The sequence below is a fragment of the Aulonocara stuartgranti genome (genome assembly GCF_965226115.1).
Source record: "Aulonocara stuartgranti genome assembly, chromosome: 23".
Lineage (NCBI taxonomy): Eukaryota > Metazoa > Chordata > Actinopteri > Cichliformes > Cichlidae > Aulonocara > Aulonocara stuartgranti.
The window spans coordinates 47,150,371-47,175,884 of record NC_138958.1 but is presented as its reverse complement, the minus strand read 5'-3'; the positions used below and the strand labels follow the sequence as shown (position 1 = coordinate 47,175,884).

At 43.3% G+C, this 25,514-nt stretch overlaps 1 protein-coding gene across 1 annotated transcript in view; it reads right to left on the bottom strand.

Moving 5' to 3' along the window:
* The window catches only part of LOC309701484 (NACHT, LRR and PYD domains-containing protein 12-like), a 1,104,110-nt gene that overhangs the window by 932,227 nt on the left and 146,369 nt on the right, over window positions 1-25,514 (bottom strand). The window contains exons 4-6 of the mRNA XM_082525720.1: window positions 7,491-7,622; window positions 5,632-5,867; window positions 3,739-5,527 (exon numbers count right to left, since the gene is read on the bottom strand). Of these exons, the coding sequence (XP_082381846.1) occupies window positions 3,739-5,527; window positions 5,632-5,867; window positions 7,491-7,622 (2,157 nt within the window). The remainder of the gene's footprint in view (window positions 1-3,738; window positions 5,528-5,631; window positions 5,868-7,490; window positions 7,623-25,514) is intronic.

The following is a 25,514-nucleotide window of genomic DNA, read 5'->3' as shown; positions in this document are numbered from 1 at the left end:
TAAATATGAAATAATGTATTTATGATGATTCCATTTGTTTCACTATCCACTCTGTGCAGGGCAAAGCTTATTACATTTTTAAACTGTAGAGATACAATAATGTTACTGCTGTAAAATCCAAATTTTGTCTTATTTAAAATATAAATCTAATATAATCTGCTTCTTAATGTATGTTCTTTAAAATACAGCGTGTGTTTTTTTAATATATTATAATTATAATAATTATTATGTGGACATGCATATTAGATCGTTTTTTAGTGAAATATAATCCCTCCAGAAAGGCAGGAAAAGCTCTGTAACTTACTTTAAAACTATGTTCTAAATACTTTAAAACTAAATATGTTCCCTAAAACGGTGACAGAGCTACAGACCCATGACAGCCTTACACAGGTAGCCAGCAGCTGTGACCAGCACTACATGTGCAGTTAATAAAAGGACAGGTAATGTTTATCACGCTGTTGCACACACAGCACGCTCGTTTGTTTCAGTTCGTCAAATTGTCACAAGACAACTTACCAACGTGTACGAAATAAGCCAATACTCCTGGGTGCTACACACTACAGTGTACGCTGTACACCTACTTACTGGTTTTGTTGCATCAGTCTGTGTCTCTGAGTTAACTTGTGTTTCTCCTACAGCTCCGGACCGCAAAAAATGCGCGTGCTCTTTGTGAGCTCGTTCCCGGCTCGTAACCAGCGCGTTCTGCCGTCAAGGGCGATCATTGGTTAAATGTGATCATGTGACTGATGCAAGCCAGATCCTTTTATTTAGCAAAACTGTGATTAATAGTTAAATATTATTGTTGAGGGGCACAGACAGGACTCCGCACGCACACACACATAAAAATAAATAATAATTTTTTTTTAAAAAGTTGCCTCAACAAAAGGGCACTTTGGGCACCCATCAGGAAAGGGGCGGGTGCTCAAGCCCCTCTAGCCCCCCCCTCTGCACGTGCCTGAGTTATATATTATTTTACTTAATGATCTACTGACACCACTGACTATGCAGGACAACCCCACGAATGGAGCCAGTGCACATGTGCAGTTCAATTCCCGGGCAGGTTCTGAAGATGGCCGAGCTGTCGAGGACAAAGTTACTAATGTGACGCTAATGTGGTTAATCAAGATCTTCATAACTATGTGGAGCACAGTGCACACACCCCTGCATGTTCTATAAGCCAATAGGAGGACGTTCTGTTTTTGGCACACAAAAGTTTCTCAGGTTTTGATTACAAAACAAGCAACAGGCCAAAAATATTTATAGATTTAGACACAATAATAGATTCCTCCCAAATCTCAGGAACTCTGAAACTCAGGCATTAATAATTAATAATATTTTCCAAAGCTTATCATTTGGACATATACAAATTACCCTCTTGAAGGGTCTGGATGGACTCGCTGACCACACCAGAACCAGCACTGAGGTTTAGTTCTCTTTAAGACAGATTTCATGACGGGAACCAAATAAAACACATTTCAGTCAAACATGCCACAGAGAGCTCTACAGAAAGATTTATTAGGTTCCTTGATGGAGCCATAACAAACGTCAGCAAGCGACCTCCCAACTGTACATTGATTAAAATGACAAAATAAACTGGGAGCGTCTGGTGTGACGTTACTGTGGTCTGAGTGGCAACTTCCACATTCGCCCTCAGTTGAACATGGGAGGCGGATCGAAGTTCAGTCTCAGCCGTGATTCCCTCACCACCACTTTATCACCAGCTCTCATTATTTTAAAGACAGAGACCCTCACACTGGGCTTCACTAGTTACTGCTGGGTCTCTGTTATACAGAAGGCCCATGCCACATTAAGGAAAAAATAATGTCCTTAATTTCAACATTAAAGGTGAAAATGAAGAACTGTGGAGATTTGCTGTTTCAGGACAAAGTGCCACAGCTGCTGTACTCTCTGAGTCAGTGAAACTTCAGCAGTGGTGTTAGCTAAAGAAGGGAAATGATTCCTGTTACACATCCATGTGTTATATAAACACAGTGTGGTGAAAAGTATAAAGATGCTGAAAGGATGGTGCAGAAAGCTGAAAAACACAAATCTGGAAGATTTGTACAAAATCAAATGTCTTGTAATGGACGGATGCGAGGTTATCGATGGTTCCACCTTCATACAATAAAGAGGATGGATGCTGCAAAACTGGATGATGAAATATTGGTTCAGCACTTTGTTTGAAAGCGCTTTAGAAATAAAGTTATTATCATAAGACGGTGGATCACTTTGTTTCACTAACTCATCTAAACAAAGCGTTTTGTAGAGGGGACAGCAAACCTGGCAGTTTGTCTTGAAACATCAAATCTCCACATTTCAACTTTTTTCTCCAAATACAATTTTGACTTTAACCTCGACTTTATCTTAAAATGATCGGGAATATTTTTCTTACCGTGGTCCTAAAACTCGGCCTTACTCCGTTTCCATCGAAGCAATAAGGTCAGCTTTCTTGTGCTCCACGGTAAACCTGTTCACCATGGAGAAATCACGCTGAAGAACTCGGCAAGTAAGGCCCCTGTGAGCTCCACATCTCCAGCGTCGGGTCCCAAAAGAATAAAAGTGACTCTCGACTATACTGGCGAACCTGAAGATCTCCACAGAGCTCTCACTAAGTGGCAAGTCAGCATCCAGGTGAGGAGGATGGCTGTGAAACCAAAACGAGCCAGAATGACTCAACAATCCACTTTAAGAAAAACAAACACACAAATCACTCTGGCCCACTCACTGCTGCTACACGTCACCAACCACCAGGGATGATGATGATGATGCTGGCATCAAGTAATCAAAGCTCAGCTTCTCGTCTGGTGATGATTTCTGATCATTTCTATGATGATCGTACCAAATAATGCAGATACGACGTGATCACGCCCAACACTCTGCCAACGGGCACAGACTGACCTCTTCCTGCTGTGAGTCGTCCCTGTCAGAGCCTCGTCCTTGTGACTTGGTGATGCTGTGGTGTGTTCGTGACCTCACACGCTGTTTGTGTGACTTTTGTTATAAAGGGGCGGAGTCACGAGTGGTGACGGTTTAAAAATAATGACCTGCAGTGACCTCTGACTCTAATTTTGGATGTATGCTGGCACACTGCTGTCCATCTCAGCTCTTTAGTACAGAGGAAAGAAAAACTAAAGAACTGGAGCACATATGCTGATGGTGATGATGTCACAGATAATGTGATTGTTCACACGTTCAATAATTAGTTGGAAAAATTAAGAAAGTGCAATCAGAGCCCAGATAAAGACAATAACATCAGACAGAAAGAGCAGTGATCAGAAGCACAAACAGAGGCTGCTTTGGACCATCTTCACTGTTTCACACAGTTTCACTTTACTACAAACACATTCTTTGTAAAGTCTCACTTCAGTCTTCTCTCCTAAGGAGCAATGCTAACAGACCAACAGCAGCACAGACATGAGCAACAGTCTCATTACTGTCTGCTGCACCGTGTTAACACGACCAGGCGGAAACAGCACACAGATAAAACATGTCAGACTGCAAACTCAGCGTAAGACTAAAAACCGACGACGTGGTGAAAAGCTCACAGTTACACACCCACATACATGTGAAGGTGCACTCTCCTACCAAGGTCTCTGCCAGAATAATACAAATGTAGTGTTCTGATAAAAAACAAAACATTTTTAAAAGCATGAAAACAACAAGAAGAATTTATTACTGTGTGACTGAGTAACTAAACTATCACTAATTGATAATATTAATGATCACATCTGGACTCACCGAGCCTTTCTGAAGTTCCTCACAGCTGCAATCAGTCGACGTTGTCCCTCTGCTGTTGTGTTGTACTTCTGCAGGTCCAACTCATCCAGAACCTCCTCTGACATCTGCAGCATGAAGGCCAGAGCTAAGCAGTGGATCTCAGAGAGTTCCTTCTCTGATTTGTTCTCTGACTTCAGGAACTCTTGGATCTCCTGATGTACTGAGAGGTCGTTCATCTCCATCAGACAGTGGAAGATGTTGATGCTTCTGTCAGGAGAGGATTTTGTCTTCCTTTCTTTTAGATTCTTGATGACTCTCTGGATGGTTTCTGGACTGTTCTCTGTCTGACCCAGCAGACCTCCTAAGAGTCTCTGGTTGGACTCCAGACAGAGGCCATGAAGGAAGCGAACAAACAGGTCCAGGTGGCCATTTTTACTCTGGAGGGATTTTATTAGTGTTTCCATCAAAAAATCATCCAGAGATGACTCGTTGTATTTTTTTCCCAGGAAGTTCTTCAGCACCTCTGACTTCCTGTTGGTGAAACAGTGGAACATGTAGACTGCAGCCAGAAACTCCTGGATGCTCAGATGAACAAAGCAGTAGACTGGTTTCTGGAAGATCACACACTCTCTTTTGAAGATCTCTGTACAAACTCCTGAGTACACCGAGGCCTCTGTCACATCCAGACCACACTGCTCCAGGTCTTCTTGGTAGAACATGATGTTTCCTTTCTCCAGATGTTCAAACGCCAGCCTCCCCAGCTTCAGAAGAACTTCCCTGTCAGCCTCCGTCAGCTCCTGTGGACTCGTCTCATGTCCCTCGTGGTACTTGTTCTTCTTCCTCTTTGTCTGAACCAGCAGGAAGTGTGAGTACATGTCAGTCAGGGTCTTGGGCAGCTCTCCTCTCTGCTCTGTAGTCAACATGTGCTCCAGAACTGTAGCAGTGATCCAGCAGAAGACTGGGATTCTACACATGATGTGGAGGCTCCTGGATGTCTTCATGTGGGAGATGATTCTGCTGGACAGCTCTTCATCACTGAATCTCCTCCTGAAGTACTCCTCCTTCTGGGCGTCAGTGAAGCCTCGTACTTCTGTTAGCCTGTCAACACATGTAGGAGGGATCTGATTGGCTGCTGCAGGTCGGGAAGTTATCCAGACGAGAGCCGAGGGAAGCAGATTCCCCTGGATGAGGTTTGTCAGCAGCTGGCTGACTGATGACTTCTGTGTGACATCAGACAGCAGCTTCCTGTTGGTGAAATCCAATGAAAGTCTGCTTTCATCCAGGCCGTCAAAGATGAACAAAAGCTGAGAGACAGCCAGCTTCTCTGCTGTGACCTTCTGTAATGTTGGATGGAAAACATGGAGCAGCTCCAGAAGACTGTACTGCTCCTCTCTGATCAGGTTCAGCTCCCTGAATGAAAGCAGAACCACCACACTGACATGTTGGTTCTCCAAGCCCTCTGCCCAGTCCAGAGTGAACTTCTGCACTGAGAAGGTTTTTCCAACACCAGCCACGCCGTTGGTCAGAACCACTCTGATGGGTCTCTGTTGGTCAGGTAAGGCTTTAAAGATGTCCTGGCACCTGATTGGAGTGTCATGGAGGGCGTCCATCTTGGAAGCTGTCTCCAGCTGCCTCACCTCATGTTGGCTATGAACCTCTTCACTCTGTCCCTCTGTGATGTAGAGCTCAGTGTAGATCCTGTTGAGGAGGGTTCTACTTCCTGTTTCATCACTTCCTTCAGTCACACGTTCACATCTCCTCCTCAGACTGATCTTATGTTCATCTAAAACCTCCTGCAGACCAACATCTGCTGAAAGAAAGAAAAACAGACAGAAAACTCTTCAATGTCTGAACAACAACAAGAAGTCCAGTTTTCAGAAATGAGTCCATCAGCAGACAGATGTTCAGTCTTACTTTGTACACAGCTGCTCTGACTGGCTGTCTGCAGTCCAGCTCTGCTTCTGGATCTTTCTCCACACTGGGGACAGGACCAGTCTCCTGATGAAGCAGACTGGTCCCAGTATGAGGAGATGCACTGTCTGCAGAACCAGTGTCCACAGCTGGTAGAGACTGGATCCTTCAGGACGTCCTGACACAAAGCACAGCAGGACAGCTGCTCCTCCTCACAGACACCACTCCTCTTCCTCCCTCTGTGAACACATTTCTTTATCACTAAAATCATTGACTGTCAGTGACAAACATCCAGATTTGATGACACTGTGCAGAAGCTCTGATGGTCACAGAGAAAAGTCAAAGTGGAGAAACTTGTGTTTGAGTTCAGAATCCAAGTTTCCTTTGCTGTTCCTGCCTGTCTTATTAAACACAGAGTGATCAGCCTACAAACTCCACAGTAAAAGCCTTCATCACAGAGCTGATTATGTCCTTCACTGGATGTACTGGAAGTTTGGGATCCATCACTTTCAACTGACCTTTGACCTCCTCTAAAAACTGTTGTGGAGCAGCGGTGTCACATTCAGAGCTTTCAGCTTTATTTTGAAAGAGTTCAGTCATCGGGAAGTGAACTTCTGGGTTCTGATTTCCTTTCTATTATTTTACAGAAGTGAAGAAGAAGAACTAAAAGCTTTGAAATGATCTGAGTGATATTTTTGAACATTGCCACCAAATTGAGTTCAGCCTCCAGCAGTAACTTTGTTTCATGATGCCTCCCTGATGATGTGATGTTTGATTACAAACCTGTTTATGTGTTAGACATTAATCACATGAACACAGGCAGAAAAAAGAAGCCAATGAAACAAATGACAGAAACGTGTTCATTCACTGCCATGATCCATATTTGATATGTACAGATGTTTGTAAAGAACACGTGTGCAGCGCTTTGTTCTGAGTATCTGCTGTCAGCACACAGTGCAGCAATAACTACAACCACACGTTTCTGTAGATCCTGAACATCAGCCTGGAGGAATCTGACCTCAGGTCTGCACACAGAGGAGCTTCACCTCTGGGATGATGCTGGCTTCAGCTCCTTCTACAATCAGGCAGAAGCTTCTGCACCATCAGGACACAAACAGAGAGGAGCTTCTATCCTCAGACCATCCAAGTCCTAAATCAGAACATGCTCCCCTCATAGCATCACCATCAGGGTTTAAACAGGACCTTACATCATGTTCTTGTCTCACTGTCATATTTCAGATCATACCTGATTCATTATGACGTCACACGCTGCTACACTGATCCTGCTGCTTCATTACTGCTGATATTACTCTGCTCACTCTGTTCAGTTACTCTCTTTACATCACTTTGCTCATTTGCTTTGTTCTGCTTGCACTGCTCTGTCAGTACATGCTGTGCTAATGTGGCACAAAGCACTTTAACATTACATCTGCACAATGTTTCATTATTTCATTTAATGATTGTTTATAATGTTTTGTCCAGTCACAGGAGCAGCTCAGCACATTTCACTGTGTTGTACGTGTATGACGATGCCTGTGACAAATAAACAGCCTCGGACTCTTCAATCTTCTGCATTTCTTTGGAGATCAGCTCAGTGGCCTGTTGAGACCATCTTTCTATTTCTGATGACTCAGTTCAGATTATTATCCTGATACTTTCTTTTAAAATGTGATGAAATCATTTATCTGATGTTCTGACACAAATACACCAAAACAATCCCAAACAGCACAAACCACCACGTTACACACAGTGTAATAAAAATACAGGCAACTACAAATAAAAACACTTTAAAAATATAAACTAAAATTACAAAGTGGTCACAGAATTTCAAACACCCGTAAATGAGTCAGCAGCTCTCTTACATGGTCAGCTGAGCTCCATGATTGAAGAACATTGTTGCTGCAGGTTCATCACTGAAGTTTAGAGGTCTGTCTTTGGACCAGTCACTCCTCACAGACACACAGCTGGATGCTGGAGACTGTGACCTCTGACCTCTGCAAACACAACCACATTGCATTCATTTCACATCAATTAGTACACCACAAAAGGCATGCAAGAAACACAGTATGAAGGCAAACTTCTGGCTTCAATAACATTCAACAGGTCAGGTGGAAACTTTTCTCAGATTTGATTCATGTTTTTATAGAACGATCCAGCTAAAAAAAATATACCATTAGGTCAGGGGTCAGCAACCTTCAGGACCCAAAGAGCCATTTGGAGCCAGTTTCCACGCAAAAGAAAACACTGGGAGCCACAAATACTTTTTGACATCTAGAATGAAGATAACACTGTATATACTGTTTTTTACCTTTATGCTTTGTGTGAACAACTAAGGTGTGTTGCTTATGAAATCCATGAAGTGCTACAGAGAAAATTACATGTTATTTATGTAATGAACACATTTGAACTCTTAAAGAAATATAACCAAAGGAAAGACACCCAGCTGAACTAAAATGATGTAGCAAACAAAAACTGCTGTGAGCCGCCACCCTTATATCTCCTTTGGGCTTTTGGAGCCTTGAGCTGACTTTTAAAAAATAATTGGAAAAAAAGCTCTATGCTGCTGAAAGATGAAAAATAGATATTTGCAAAATTCTGCCTAAATATGTATTTTACCTGGTTAATGTGTGTGGCGGGGCGTGGTCTGCAGCGCCGCTGCAGGGGAGGCGGACGCACCTGAGCGGCACCCGCAATCACGCCTCGCCGCCTTAACGTCTGTGCTGTTGTGTTGGTGTGTGTCGGGCTGTGAGCTGCAAAGCTACAGCCGGCTGTGTGCGTACAGCAACCGTGTGTGAAAAGTGGTCAATAAAGAGAAGCTGAAAAGCGAGTTCATGCAAACATCGTCGGGTCTGCCGTGATATGTTTACAACGGGACTTCTGCTCCTGAACCTCTGCGCACAGCGTCTGCAGGTCGGGGCTGTACGAAGTCACTTTCATCTTTACAGGACTGTAAGCTGTCGTCTGTGAGGCGTGAGCGGTGTTTGTTTTTAACATAGTTCACGGTGGAGAACAGCTGCTGACATAATGTGGATCCGAAGATCCATAATTGGCCTTCCTGGGGTTGAAAGTCTCGATAAATGCACGGCGTTTCGGCGGGTACACCGGCTTCCGCGAGTGTGACGCTTATTTGAACGATGAAAAAATAATAAAATATAATTTTATTTTTATATTTCAATATCACAATAATCTTCCAATTTAGAACTACAAGTTAAAAAAGAACATAAATAAAATACACTTCAGCTAAATACTTCTAATTTATTTTCCCAAACCACGAGGAGCCGCACTGTAAGGACTAAAGAGCCGCAGGTTGCCGACCCCTGCATTAGTGTTAGTCAATGTTGCAACTGAACTGAAAAACAAAAGATTTTGGTCAGGTCCAAAGAAACAAAGTCACTATTAATACAACACAACCCCCCCAAAAAGAGCCATGTAGACCCCGGGCTCTATGGGTCTTGTGCTCGGAGCTTGTTCCTGTGCTGCCATGATTAGTGCCTCTGTGCTGTCTTTCAGTCCAGCTTTGTTCAGCCACTGGTAGGATTTCTGGATGTCAGCCACTTCCTCTGCCTGCTGGTGGTGCAAACTGTGTTGTTCTGAGTTTCACTGGACGTCTTTGTCCAAAGCACCAGACAAAGGGCAAAGTAGATGCATTTGCATCAGCAGGAAAATACACCCCAAACTAGCATCATCATTATACAACTTTAACAACTGCCACTAAATGATACTTCATACACAGACCAGTGTTAGGTTAAGTTATGATGTCACTGGCAGAACATTTATAGAAACAACCTTTGAACTCTGAGTCAGCAGCTCTCTTACATGGTCAGCTGAGCTCCATGATTGAAGAACATTGTTGCTGCAGGTTCATTACTGAAGTCTGGAGGTTTTTCTCTGGACCAGTCACTCCTCACAGACACACAGCTGGATACTGGAGACTGTGACCTCTGACCTCTGCAAACACAAACATCAATAACTGATCAGTTCTCTCTGACAGCCATATCATCAGCTGATCCCTCTGTGATATTGTGTCTGCCTCATAACGCTGACAGGTCAGCCAATCATCAGCCAGTTTTTTCTGTCTCTGAATGAACTCAGTTTGTTCTCAGCTTTTCTCTCTGATTCTGCTGCACTGACTTCACTTAAACTTACAGAGTTCAGATCTTAGCAAGAAAACAAGTCAATAAAAATCAAACTCAGATCAAACAGTTTGAACCAATCACAGATCAATGATTCTGTCATGGTTATGTTGAAATGACTAATAAAGTTAGTAGTGTTCTTACATTATTGCTGCAGGTCCATGACTGTAAGGTGGAGGTGTTTGTGTAACCCCGTCACTCCTCACAGACACACAGCTGGATGCTGCAGATGCTGCTCCGTCCTCTTCCTCCATCTTCTTGATGTCAGGGTGGGGTTAGTCTGAGAGGTAAACACACACACTCAGAGGTGCTGTTGTACTGGAAGCATCACACTGACGGCTTTCTAATGTTGGAGCTTTGGCCCTAAAGTCCAAACCAGTTATTTTAGAGGCTCAAAGTCTTTAAAAAACACCAAAACCATCACATTATTTAATAAGTACATGATCAGGTGGATGAAGGAACTCAGTGTGTTTGGGATCATCATCATGGTGAGGAGCCCACATGTTACGGCTCCTTTGGAGAGAAGCTGAGGATCACTGCAGGAAGTGAGCTCATGAAACCAAACTGCTGTTTGTGAGCAGGATGACTCTGTTATTGGACCTGGGGCCCGTTCTTCGTACCTCGCTAAGTAAGTTAGCTGGATGAGATTGTTGACGATTTCGCGTGATCCTGGATCGTTCGGTTCCCCGAAGCTCATCCGGGACTTGCTGTCATAGCAACAGAGCCGTAAGCGTAAACCTGCTCGGGAGCAGGTTTACTTTATGTAAACAGGATTAGATCGCGGCCACGCAGGTATGTCCGCTTCATTTATACGAAAGCAACAGCGATATTCCACCACTGTTTCACCATAAATAAATAACATCAATGTAACTAAAGACAATGCAGCACCTGATCCATTTATTGATTTCACACAGGTCATTTCCTAAAAAAGGGAAATGTACTATTAACATTCTATTACATGTATGTGATTATTACAGATGTAATTCATATTTCAGAGTAGCAATTGCAAATTACTTCGTGTAATCAAGATGAGAGACCACGGCTATAAAAGCGAAGGTGGATTTGGGAAGTCTGTCGCAGCCATGTCCTGTCCGTATACGCGAGCAACCCATTGCGGAAGGTGCAAGATTGATAAGGAGAGTCCTCAGAATCCAGCGTATATTGCGGGACAGACAGGATCCTTTAGCTCAGCGCGACAGTGTGCTCATAGAGAGATATCGATTTTCCCGTGAGGATATTATTTACTTAACCAACTTGTTGACGAGGGGGTGCAGGACCACCACCTGTATTTTTTTGCTCTGCTCTTTTCTTGGTTGCTGTTATGAACAAACAAATAGATTATTTCAGGGTCTCTTTCCAAGAGACGAAAAGCAATATAAGTGATAAATATTACCGTTCTGTAGAATATTCTTATATTTCACTTTTACCTGTTCCCATGTTCTAGTGGGTCCTGTTGTAGCTCTAATGTGAAAGGGGATATAATATAACATATTATAATATAATGTAATATAATATTGGATAATATAGTGTAATATAATAAATCTATAAATAAATAATAAAGTGACTGAATAGTGGCATTGTCATGCGCTTTGGGTGCCTTGAAAAGCGCTATATAAACCCACTCCATTATTATTGTTATTATTAAATTACTTACGAGTTTGATTAGTCAGCAACTTCCTGCCAGCCCTCTCTCCTTGCTTTTGCAGCCTTTGCAGTGTTCCCTTGCGTTTTAATTAAACTCTGAAACTCCTGAAATCCCTCAATCAAGAGTTCTTGCTCTGCTGCCGGAAAATACCGAGCCGAGCGCGCCCCTTCGACATTTTCGCCGACCAATCAGCGGGTTGCCGATCAATGTTTCTACTATCGATGCGTAGCCCCTTTTATGACACCCAGTGATGTCACATTACTGCGTCCAGCTGTACTAATCGTCAACAGCAGGTGTGTTCGGGGAACCGGATTAGCGCGCTCACGGTTAGCGCGATGGTTTGGTCTTGGATGTAGTAAGCGACGTACGAAGAACGGGCCCCTGCTCTGTGTTCTACATATGATCAATACTTCAAATATCTGTAAACATCTCATCTTATATTTGCTGCACTTGGTCACATCTGTGTTTAAAAGTAGATTTTTAATGTCACAGAGTTCTTTTCTACCTTTATTGATTTATTTTGGAATAAATTAAATATAAAGGTGCCAAAAACTGCCTGCAGCTTCTGCTCTGTGACAGGAAACTACTGTCAGGCTCAAAATGACTTCAGATTATTCATCACAGAGTGTTTATAGATCACAGGACACGTTACAGTTTTACTGTTAATGTTTTAGTTTAAAAGAATGACGTGATAAGATCTTACTGTGAATCTGCGCGCTCATTGGCTAATACCCTGAGACTGACAGGTGGTTATCCAATCAGCGTGCGGCCTCACACGGACATAAAACTCTTAAAGTTTGTTTCTGAAGGGATTTTCAGATCAGACCTGATGTTTCTGCCTACAGCCTGTTTACCGATATAATCAATATCAGACATCAGAGCAACAGAAACCTCGGTGATCAGGACGCCGGGACTGAGAACAGGAAGTGGCTCAAACGTCGCACTTTCATAAAGTCAGCCTGAACTCCACTCACCGAGTTTCTGTCGCCATTTTAGTTTTAAAACCCGTCGTGATAAGGGCGGGTCTTACTGTGAACCTGCGCGCTCATTGGCTAATAACTTGAGATTGACAAGTCGTTATCCAATGAGCGCGCGGCTTCTCCCAACATAAAGTAGTTTCCTTTGAAAAACCAAAGTCTGATTATTTTTGCCTCCACTGACGGAGCCTGTTGTTCCCGCCACAGAGACACAGTAATGTCAGAGCGGTGTTAACACTCACCTGCCTCAGCACAGCTCTCACTCTCCTCCTGCTCTCTCAGCTAAACTCACTTCCTCTCTATTTACAGGAAACCAGCGCTCAGAGGAGCCGACCGGCCTCACGTTTCACCCACAGACACGAACAGCGTGGAATTATTTTATATCATAAGAAGAAACATATTCATGTTAACACTCACCTGCATCAGCTCCACCTTCCCCCTCCTGCTGCTCTGAACGGAGGATCAACACTTTCACTTTCAAGGTTCAAGGTTCAAGGTTCTTTATTTGCCACATGCATAGTTATATAAGTATAACACACAGTGAAATGTAGCCTGACACGCTCCTCGACATGTGCAAAAATTGGGGGGGTAGAGGAAGAACATTATATATATATATATTGGGTGAATGTACAGTAGTAGCAGCAAGCAGGTGAATTCTGTACATTAATATGAATAGACATCTGACTATTTTACAGGATAGACAATATAAACATATTTAAAATTAAAGGAATTTGAAATGTACATTGTTTCACTGCTCCTCCCTAAACACAGAGGATGCTGGGACTTGTAGTTTTTACCTTGTGTGATATTTATGGCTGTGACACTTGATCACAGCACGAAAACTTCCTGCAAACATGTCACAGGCGATAAAAGTTTCACATTAAAGGTGAAATTATTTTTCTGTCTCATGTTCAATAAACAGTGAGCTGGGAAAACTGAAGAACAGACTTCAGACGTTCCCTGCAGAGTTTCTGCTGCTCGGTCGTCTGCATGTTGCTGAGACTGAGCTGATGATGAAGCTGTGATGGGTTTATGGCACGTTTGGTTCTGGAGAAGAGTTTTACTGCCGGTGCAGGTGAAATGATCAGAGGTTACAGCCTCTGGTTAAAGTGGAGGCAGCGATCAGGACGGCTGAGCAGCAGAGGTCTCGAGGGTCCTAAAGTGTAAAAGCATCAGTGTTAGTAACACAAAGATGACAGAATGGGATCATCCACACAACACTAACATCTAAATCCACGGCAGGAACTCTTCCAGTGTCCTGAAAAATCTGTGTGCACGATGCTGAGATTAAAATCTGTCTGCTCATCTTAATGCAATATTGTGAAGTTACAATTCTTTTCTGTAAAAATAATTTTCATTTTTGTATATAAATAAATGTTGATGTTGTGCTTTGGGATCGTGTGCTTCAATTTGACTTATAATGTGCCAAATGACTGCAACAGGCGGCTTAAGGCGATGCCATCCAGAGTAAGGATCGTGTTAGCCACAGTGTTTCTAAGATTTTTACGCCCCGTTACAATAACCTCAGTTTTATCTGAACTTAGAAGCAGAAAATTAAAGCTCATTATGTGTCTAAGACATCCCGGCAGTTTAACCAATAAAAGCGGGTATCATATGCATAGCAGTGAAAATGTATGCTATGTCTTCTAAAGCACGTATAATGTAAACAGAACTGGTCTTTGCACAGAAGCCTGTGGAGCTTCATAATTAACCTCAGTGTGTGAAGAGGACTCTCCATTTAATAATAGCTGTAATAAAATGTTCTGGCCAACGGTGTTAAACGCTGCACTTGGGTCTAGCAAGGAAGATTTCAACTTTTCAATATGAATGAAGGCTGAAAACTGATTAGATTAATGTCTGATGATCTTTTCTGTGCTTCTTCAAGTTTGTAACACCGAACATATTAAAGGATGATATAAGGTTCACAGGAAGAGTTTAATTAGACACATTTACTATTTTTCTTTATACTCTTTCTTTCTTGACATGTTTAATATGCTTACTATCAGAGGAGAAAATGAACCTTGTGTAGTTTAAAAACTTTTTATTTAATCAAACTGTAATGTTGTTGAACTCTGACGGACGTGTCTTTTAATCTTGTCAACAAATCCTTAATCACCTAAATGTGCCATTTATCATCTTGTAAAATGTTCCCTCTGCTTCTGTTGCACATCTCCCCCGACACTCTCTGCTTCACCAGCCCTGTGCAGCTGGTCCAATCGCTGCGTCCTTAAACTGGTGTGTTTAAATCTCTTTACCTCTGTTGTGAACTTCACACAAAGTTTGTGGTAACAAAATCAAACTGAGGAGGATCTGGTTTGAAAAACACACACTCGCGAGACAAAATAAAAACAGACTGCTCAAAGCAAAAGCAGAGCCCTCACAGCTGGTAGCACAAAACACAGTGACAACGTGCGTATCAGATACCCTCAGTGCCAAAAGCATAAATATCAAAAAATGGGATCACCAAGAATATCCTAAAAATGGCATTGAGGGGGTGTTACAGTGAAATAAAATGAAACATTTTCATCTGAAAATGTTTCATTTTAGTAAAAACAATTCTCTGTAGTTTGATACTGTCGTTACAGACAAAGCGGATGTTTAAAGCCTTTGGACGCACATTTGAAATGCACTCATTCTCCTTATCAGCTGGAAACATTAAAGCCGTAAAATGACACACCCGCGTGTAACAAACCATTTGTTGGGGGTTGTGGATTTGACACCTCAGCATTGTGAAAGTGGGGAAACATGTTTCTGGCTGAGCATAAGATTTCTGCTTACAACTTAGAATCTCAGTTCTAAATGTAATTCAGATGTTTTTTTAAGTAGGGCTAATGTATTATTTGACTTCTAAGGCATACACACACACACACACACACACACACACACACACACACACGAACAACAACAACAACAACACAGAGAAGAAGAAGAGGGGGTCGTTTTACTACACATCATAAAAACGCAATCATTCATCTTCCAACTGTATCTTTCTGTTCTGGATTTAGAATCATTGGTTGTTTACTGATCTGTACTTTGGGAGTCACACTGTTGTGATACTGGGGAGAAAAGGGTAAGGTTTGATAGACTAAACCATTACACACAAAACTTGAAAAACCTAAAGAGTGTGTGAGACTGCTAGCTGTGTCGTTCAGCAATAAACTCATCTATAAATGTGTTAGTAAAGAGTGACTTGTGGTGGAGGGTGCTCCACCTGGAGACTCTGTTGTCCTGCTGGGAGACTTCAGTGCTCACGTGGGTAACGACAGCGAGACCTGGAGGGGCGTGATTGGGAGGAACGGCCTCCCTGATCTGAACCCGAGCGGTGCTTTGTTATTGGACTTCTGTGCTAATCACAGTTTGGCCATAACGAACACCCTGTTCGAACATAAGAGTGTCCATAAGTGCACGTGGCACCAGGACGCTCTAGGCCGTAGGTCGATGATCGATTTTGTAATCGTATCAGCAGACCTGCGACCATATGTTCTGGACACTCGGGTAAAGAGAGGGGCTGAGCTGTCAACTGATCACCACCTGGTGGTGAGTTGGATCAGGTGGCGGGAGAGGACGCTGGACAGACCTGGTGCACCTAAACGCGTGGTGAGGGTGTGCTGGGAACGTCTAGCAGAGGCCCCAGTCCGCGAGATCTTCAACGCACACCTCCGGCAGAGCTTCAACAGCATTCCGAGGGAGACTGGGGACATTGAGTCCGAATGGACCATGTTCAGCGTCTCCATTGCCGAAGCTGCTGCGGCCGCAAGGTGGTTGGTGCCTGCCGCGGTGGTAATCCCCGAACCAAATGGTGGACACCAGAGGTGAAGGGAGCCACCAGGCTGAAGAAGGAGTCCTATCGGGCTTGGTTAGCCTGTGGGACTCCGGAGGCAGCCGACATGTATCGACAGGCCAAGCGGAATGCGGCTCGGGCAGTGGCTGAAGCAAAAACTCGGGTGTGGGAGGAGTTCGGAGAGGCCATGGAAAAAGACTTTCGGACTGCCTCGAAGAGATTCTGGCAAACCGTCAGGCGTCTCAGGAGGGGAAAGCGGTGCTCTACCTGCACCGCTAGTCCGCTAGTCGAACCTCGGATACAGGAGGAACAATGCGGTTTTCGTCCTGGTCGCGGAACACTGGACCAGCTCTTTATCCTCTCCAGGATACTTGAGGGTGCATGGGAGTTTGCCCAACCAGTCTACATGTGTTTTGTGGACTTGGAGAAGGCATTCGACCGTGTCCCTCGGGGTGTCCTGTGGGAGGTGTTGCGGGAGTATGGGGTGTCTGGCCCATTGCTACGGGCCATTCGATCCCTATACAACCGTTGCAAGAGCTTGGTTCGCATTGCCGGCAATAAGTCAGACTCGTTCCCGGTGGGTGATGGGCTCCGCCAGGGCTGCCCTTTGTCTCCGGTTCTGTTCATAATTTTTATGGACAGGATTTCTAGGCGCAGCCAAGTGGCGGGGGGCTTTCGCTTTGGTGGCCTCAGAATCTCATCTCTGATTTTTGCAGATGATGTGGTTCTGTTGGCTTCATCGGGTGAGGGCCTCCAGCTTGCACTGGAACGGTTCGCAGCCGAGTGTGAAGCAGCGGGAATGAGGATCAGCACCTCCAAATCTGAGGCCATGGTTCTCAGCCGGAAAAGGGTGGAGTGCCCACTCCGGGTCGGGGATGAGTTCCTGCCCCAAGTGGAGGAGTTCAAGTATCTCGGGGTCTTGTTCGCGAGTGATGGGAGAAGGGAGCCGGAGATCGACAGACGGATTGGGGCTGCGGCTGCAGTAATGCGGACGCTGCACCGGTCCGTCGTGGTGAAGAGGGAGCTGAGTGTAAAAGCGAAGCTCTCAATTTACCGGTCGATCTACGTCCCTACCCTCACCTATGGCCCCGAGCTGTGGGTAGTGACCGAAAGAACGAGATCGCGGATACAAGCGGCAGAAATGAGCTTCCTCCGAAGGGTGGCTGGCCTCTCCCTTAGAGATAGGGTGAGAAGTTCGGCCATCCGGGAGGGGCTCAGAGTAGAGCAGCTGCTGCTCCACATCGAAAGGAGCCAGCTGAGGTGGTTCGGGCATCTGACAAGGATGCCCCCTGGGCGCCTCCTGGGTGAGGTGTTCCAGGCATGTCCCACCGGGAGGAGGCCCCGGGGCAGACCCAGGACACGCTGGAGAGATTATATCTCTCGGCTGGCCTGGGAACGCCTTGGTATTCCCCCGGATAAGCTGGAGGAGGTGGCTGGGGAGAGGGAGGTCTGGGCCTCTTTGCTTAGGCTGCTGCCCCCGCGACCCGGCCCCGGATAAAGCGGATGAAGATGGATGGATGGATTTAAATAGAACATAGTAGTGCAGGAAACACTAGTATAAGGTGTCTATGGAACAAATCTCCTTCAGCGTTCAAAATGACCAAAGTGAGGCCTACAGGCGTTTCTCTCAGTTGGTTGTGTTCAGGGAAAAAGCAGCTAAATACACTGAGACTGCTCCACATTGTTAGTGAGTTAACTCTGGATATCTGTAGGTTTGTCAAACTTGGAGTGAACAAAAGCAGAAAACAGTAAAAGTTGCAGACAGTGAAAGTCTGGTTTATTTCATGAACACAATGAAACATTTTCGGCAAAGTAGCATACATGATAAATAGATACACATAACACGGACAGTGAGAAGTAAAACTCGTCGTCTTACCACATGTTATATTCTGTAAACTTAAAATAAACCACAGAAATTAGTGTTTTAAAGTCATTATTAAAAACATGAGTCAACATTACTGAAGTGACACTTTAACGATGCTTCACATCACCGTGTTTATGATGATAAAACATGTTCTCTCGTTAGTAGATGTCTGCGCTGACACTTGTCATGAAAATGTCCCAAGCCAGGGTTCCTCTTCAATTACCATTGATCATTAATAGGGTCACAAAAGATTTGTCACATTATCCCCATAAACAAAATGCTTTTATAGAAATCATTGTGACACAAATATTTACAAAAATATTGCCTTTGACAAGATGGCGCGGCCACGTCCAGACGTCTTCCTGACCGCTCCGCTCCGACTATCCACTTTTCTTGTTTTTTACTTATTTTTTGCTCTGGTTTACATCCCAAAATCCTCTAGCCTTATAGTATACGACAGCGGATCACTTGTAAACATCGGTGCCAAGGTTGCACATCTAATCTTGGACACTTTTAAACCTGACCCTTCCTGGCCGCCAGAGATTCTACGCGGCGCGGAGAACAACAAAGGACGGGCCGCTCATCCGAGGCGCAGAACAAAGAAGCGCCGGGGAAAACGCGCTGGTATTAGGAACAGACTGAGACAGCAGGCGCATCGCGCACCACTGCCCAGTATCCTACTGGCCAATGTACAATCCATGGAGAACAAGCTCGATGACCTAAGAGCAAGGGTCACCTTCCAACATGACATGAGGGACTGCAACATTCTGTGCTTCACGGAGACATGGCTGACCCCCACCGTGCCGGACCAGGCCGTAACTCCGTCGGATTCATTCTTTGTGCTCCGCGCGGACAGAACGGCAGAGTCAAACAAAACCAAAGGTGGAGGAGTGTGTTTCATGGTAAACAGAAAGTGGTGTGATGCCAGGAGCATTTCTACTCTCTCCAGCGGCTGCTCGCCACATCTGGAGTTCCTGAGCATTAAGTGCCGCCCTTTCTATCTGCCCCGTGAGTTCACCTCAGTCATCGCCACGGTGGTCTACATCCCACCCCAAGCGGACACAGGTATGGCTTTGTCCGAATTACATGATGTGCTGAGCTCGCTTCAAAACAAGGACCCGGGCGCAGCCCTCATTGTAGCAGGAGACTTTAACAAAGCGAACCTCAGACAAGTCATGCCAAACTTTTACCAGCATGTCTCGTGTCCAACGAGAGGGGATCGGATTTTGGATCACTGCTACACGCCATACAAGCAGGGCTACAAAGCTGTCTCACACCCGGCTTTTGAGCATGTTGTTTGTGCTATTCTGTTTAAAAACTATTAGCCTGTGAAACTATTAGAAAAGTGAAATCAGAAAAAGTGTAGGTATTACTACTAATGGGAATTGAAGCAGTTGTAGGAATTGAAATTGATACTCAGCACTAATCACATTGTCTCCTGTTATTTTTCTTGCAAACCAGGCGAAACAGGATTTAATGATAACATGCAGCAAAACTGAATCCTAAATCATCAAAGCAGCCGTAACAATAACACAAACAACATGTTTAAGCAGTAAAAAATATTGCGAAATAAAGAAATCACAGGATAAAATGATTAATTAGGCAAGTTTTTCTTTATTTAAAATGTTTTCTTTAAAATATTTTGTATTAATCACGTTACAATCGAACAAAAAAGGGAAAAACTAACATTTTAAAGGTGTTATTCAGTTTTTCCTCATGCAAATCTTTAGATCTTTTTTAGGAAACCAAAGTCTCGATGAACCTGCATGAGTGCTCACTGTGTATGTTAACAATGATCAGATGAGTTTCTTTTTTGTTCATTTAAACCTGTTTTATATTTAGTTTTTTTCTAATTTGACTCGATTCACAGAAGATGAAGCATTTGAACTGAAGTTAAAACTAGAATTTCTTAGAGAGACTCCGCCTGAAAGAGTGAAACCCGCATGTGAGATTTTGTGGCCTCTGTGTGACTGTTGGTGGGTCAAAAAGGTTTCAGCTGCACAGCCAGACGTTATTGAGCGAGCCACCGGCTGAGAGGCACACTTCTCGCAGCTCCTTCCTTTCGTCAGACTTTAAAAGAAACATTTATAGGGTTTAGAGATATTAATATTGATACCACCTCTGGAGAGGTTACGGTGTTGTGCCAAAAAGTGATTTCCAATGTTTCTGTGTATTTTTTATGTGTAATATCTTTACGTACGTTGGTAAATAGACTTCGGTTGTCAGGTTAAGGCTGTGTGCAGGCAAGAGTGGAAGTAGAAGGACTCAAAGTGCAGACACTCGGAGGCGGAAAGTAACTCAAAACTCAGCTTTTATTGCTGGATGGCAAAAAGTGGCAAAACGTAGTGATGTGACGTTCTGTATCGAGGCTTCGAAGCGTGTGTCGAGTAATGGAGGGGGCGTTTCCGCGAAGCGCGTATCGAGGCTTGCTTCATTTATGGGAGGAGCTGAAAATGATGACGTCCGAAGCCTCGCTGCCCGGCTGTACCACGTGACTGGTTCAGGAAGCGGTTCGAACTTTGCCGCGAGCTATGACAGCGATATAAAACCCTCAGACCCCATTCAAAATGTGGGTGTTTGATGGAGAGTTGCGGTTAGTGAGAGTTAGAGACAGTTTGGAGAGAGGTTGGAGGTTTAGGAGAGTGAGGAGAGAAAGTCAGGAGAGAATGGAGCCAGCTAAGAAGAGGAGGATGTCCTCCCCTGTGTGGGAACATTTTGAGCTTATATCTCCCAACAAGGTATGTAAATTTCCACAGAAGATGTATTTTCATAATACTGATGGTGCAATAAAACCTATGTGAAGCTGTCTGTACTTTTGTACAAGGTGAAGTGTTTGCTATGTGCCAGGGAGCTGGGATATAACAACAACACCTCATCCATGCATAGGCACTACAGAGCTATGCATGAGAATAAGGGGAACACCGATTGTGGAGCAAAACCAGGTGAGCCATCAAATGCCATGATAATATAGCATGCAGTAATGTTACTAAATGATATAACAATATTATACAATGCAATAAGTTATGTGTGTGATATTTATATTTGTGCTTTGTCTTTATTGTCTTTCCTCAGGAGAACAATCTCAAATAGATGAAGACCTGGTTAGCATGGTGATTGAGGACTCCCAGCCATTTAGCATTGTGGAGGACAAAGGATTCAAAAGATTTGTTAAATCATTAAATCCTAGCTATGTTCTCCCCACTAAAAAGGTCATAAAAGCAGTGAAAATTTAGTTTTTACAGAATAAAATGTGAACAGGCAGGACTGAGGCTCAAAGCCTCAGTGTGTAGCTGTCCATACCTCAACGTTACAAAAGCACAACTACTGTCCACACCCCAACCACACCTCACCTCACAGTAAATGATCATTTCCATTTTAAGCATTTCCAAATGATCATTTTCCATACTGCCAGTATAAATATACACAGTATACTGCCATCAATACAATATACATGTTTTACACACTCCTTTTGTTGTTGACATTTACAGGCTGTGTGCAAAATGCCACACTCTTCAAATTCATGCCAGCTATTATTTTTACGTCCAGTAGGTGTCCTGCTAGAGCAAATGAAGCTTCATGAAGCTTCGCGTTGGGGTGAACCAATTGGATGAAAAGCTTCAGTGCTTCATGAGGCTTCATCTGCCCATCACTAGCAAAACGTAACAAAAATCCAAATAACGTTACATGACCAGGCAGCCAGAACACACAGCATAAATGAAAGCAGATCACGACACCGACACAAAGAAACACAGGGCTTAAATACACAAAGGGAGCAATCAGGGAATGGGTAACAGGAGGGAAACACAGCTGGGGCAAATCAGGCCTAACGAGACAAGGGGAAGCAAAACCAGACACATTAACATCAGACATGGACTTTCAAAGTAAAACAGGAAACATAACACAGACTCAGGCAGGCTCTATAACAAAGGGAACAGAGACGTGGGACCAGGGCAGACACAGACACTGGCTGTATCCCAATTCAGGATCTGCAGCTTTAAAGTACGCAGCCTCAACGATCCTCAAGGGCCACGTACTCAAAGACCGCTAAGGCCGGAAGTGCGAGGCTTGTGAAATGGGACGGTCTAGCCTCCGTTGCGCTGCCCAGGTTGCCTAGCAACCATGATACCAACAGCTGGAAACGTGTCTTACAGCTGTGTTTGACAGAAATGAAGGAGAAAATCTTTTGTGCATTTGTTTGTTTGTTTCTACATGAGCTTTGATCAATCTCTGTAAGATTGAGCTCAGCTATTGAACGGCGTATATTTGAAAGTAAAGGCTTTAAAACCAAGTTAGTACAAACGTCACTAATGTCACATAACTTTGCCGACATGTGGCCAACAGTAATGTTTTAATGTTCTTCGTTATTAAACATTTGCACATAAATAAGTGACATAATATTCAGTACTTACTTAAAGTTTACTCTTCGGGCGCCCCTCATCCGCCGTTTTATTTCGGCAAAATTATCCACACCCACCGCCGCGCTATGCATTCTGGGATATGTTGGGCCACGAAGTCTACACTGCCACGTCCTTAAAATTCAGGGAAATGAAGGACGCATTTGGGGGCCGCATTTCGAGCAGCCTTCGAATTGGGACAGCCTTCGTCGCGTCGCTCTGACGTAATCGGCCTTAAAATGCGGCCCTTAAGGCTGCAGACCCTGAATTGGGATACAGCCACTGACTGGACGTGGGGATACAGCAGATAGGGGAGACAGCAACTATGGAACACAGACAGAAAACCAGAACACTAAAACTCTAACCAAACCCCACCCAGACAACCTAAACTAAGAATAATCCTAAAACCCATAAAGCAAAGCTAGAATATAATGAAATAACAAAATCAAAGAACCAAAAACACAAAACACTGGGTCAACGACCCAGGGACCCTAACATCGCTGAACAGGGTTTACAAAGAGGTTTTATATAGAATTTAAAAAAATCTGTGTTTCAAGTGTCTTTACAACTCTGTGTTATTGTACTTACATTATAACCAATCCGCTCCTTTATCCCCACTTAAAATATTTTTACTGAACTATTGTAATATTTCCTCTTGGCCAACTTACTCTTTCAAAAGACATTTTTAATGTTAATGAGATTTTTTTTAACTACATAAATAAAGGTTATATAAAAGTCGCTGCCAAAAACTGATCGCGGCTTCTACCTTGTTACACGAATGTTGTTTGTGGCTCAAGATGACTTTATGTCATCCATGAGGGAAGCATTTGACATATGTTTCACATATTATAGCCCAACAAGTTACTTATAGCAGTTTAAATACGAGCAATCACTTTTTGGCAAATACCAGAAATCAGTTTTTGGCAGACAATCACTTTTTGGCACAACACCGGTGTCTAGCAGGTTTTATATTTTAGAAAGTTTAAAGCTCAGCTTAATAGAAGTAGTGTGGTCGTGAGTTTTGCATAAACAAATTTGTGCAAACCTCAATGAAGTGAAGCAACATTATAAAGAAGAGTGAGCCTAAATGACTCCCCAATGATGTGAGAGACTGATAGTCATACAGAAAACAATGACTTTGAGCTGTTGCTGCTAAACGTGCTTCTACAAGCAACTGAATCTTGGAGTGCACTTTGGTTTGTCTGCTCATAAATTGGTGGTTCATGATGATAAATGAACTTCTGAACTGGTTTAACATCAGTGCAGTGGCTGGTCCATTCCTTGATGTATATGTCAACGTTCAAAATGAGCCATTTAAATCAGCTGTGTTGGATCAAGGACACATCTAAACCCTGCAGGACAGCGGCCCCGAGGCCTGGAGTTCCCACCCTCAGTGCAGTGGAAATAGTCTCGTGCCAGTCTTGGTGCTGCCTTTGAGTCTATATTGCCGAACACTGTGCGCACACATTTCTTTCCTTCCTAAACAAACACACATTTGTAAAGGAAAATTTAAATTGAACTCACAGTTGGCGGTTAATCGTTATATAGTTTAGATGTACACCGAGAGACGCATTTAGTGGGACTTTTACACCGCCACAGATTTTCTTCTTCTTTTTTGTTACATTATTGACATATACTAGATATTTTAACCTAAGCAGCAACAATCATGTCTCTGGTACAGGCACTTTCCACCATGCAGGTTAAGCTAAAATGTGACTTGAAACAAATTCTGGGTTTCCGTTCCATAAAGGTTCATTTCATCTGGTAAGTTAGCCCCTGAGGTAACAGTCTATGTGAACATAACATACTCACTGACTCACACTCAACTTGACTGATAGTGATTTCCTGAATCAGGCAAAGCGCACAGAGGAAATTCATTTGCATATGTTTGTTTTCACAATCACTGAAATCCAAGTTAGGCATGTTTCCCTTTGTTGTTGTTGTTCTTGACACGAGTGCTTCAGTTATTTTCTCATCAGTATGTTAGGACAGAAAGGATTCTGTTGTGGATTTATGATCATCTCACGTGTGTCCATCTTTCAAACTCTTAGATTGTGTAGACATTAATGCAGCTGTCAGACTGTAGGCCAGTTTCTTTGCACTGTAAGCATTGATTGGATGCTACTGTAGCAATCAGTGCTTACACAAAACGTCCCTGCGTAAACCCTCAGACACACAACAAACAGATCAATAGTATCTGAAATTCAGAGTACGGATCTTTTTACACATTTCTCACAGAAAATCACCTAAATCGCTTTCGTGTGAGATGCACATCATGTTTGCCTCATAAAGACTTGCCCTGTATGTATTCATTTCTTTTGACTTTCACGTGGAATTGTCACCTAATATAACAGGTCCATCAGTAAATGGTGTCTATCTTCAGTTTCTGTCTCCTAGACTTTGTCCCTGTCAGGTTACAGCTGAATAGATAGTCATATCATGCAGAGACTGCATCGTACTATAATGCTCGTATGATCGCGTTTGTCATAAGTGGACTGGTCTTGTTGAAACGTTGCATAAACCTTGCCCAGTAAACTGTGAGTGCTAACATTTCTATGGCATATGCAAATACTTTAGACAAATCCCACAGTTGTCTATATTTGTATATTTGACAGTTTAATGAAGCATTTAGAAATCAAAGGTCAGATTAAAATGCTGGATCACAATAGAATGTGATATCACACAATACAATATTTTTAATATCACACACAGCATGAAAGTTTGCTAGTGTATATTATAAAAATATTACAGTATGTTGGTATAACTTTATCCCCTCCTAGTTTTTAAGATACAAATTTTGGCCCACACTGATTTGTGATCATATTCCTCTGTCCACTAAATGAAGATGGAGGCTCTGCTCTTTATTTCTGTGTTTCTCTGGAGAATCCTGGTAACATGATGGCTTTCTGTCTCTAAACACACACGAGCTTAACTCCGAATGAACATGATCAGAGTTCATTGAACCAACTCTGATCAGTCTTTTCTAAGGGTTTCAAGCCTTTCTTGTTCGAGCCTCTCTTTGTTGTTGCTACAGTTATGTGTAATTATTAATAGTATTGCAGATGTTAGCCTCTGCCTGCAGTGTTGATGTG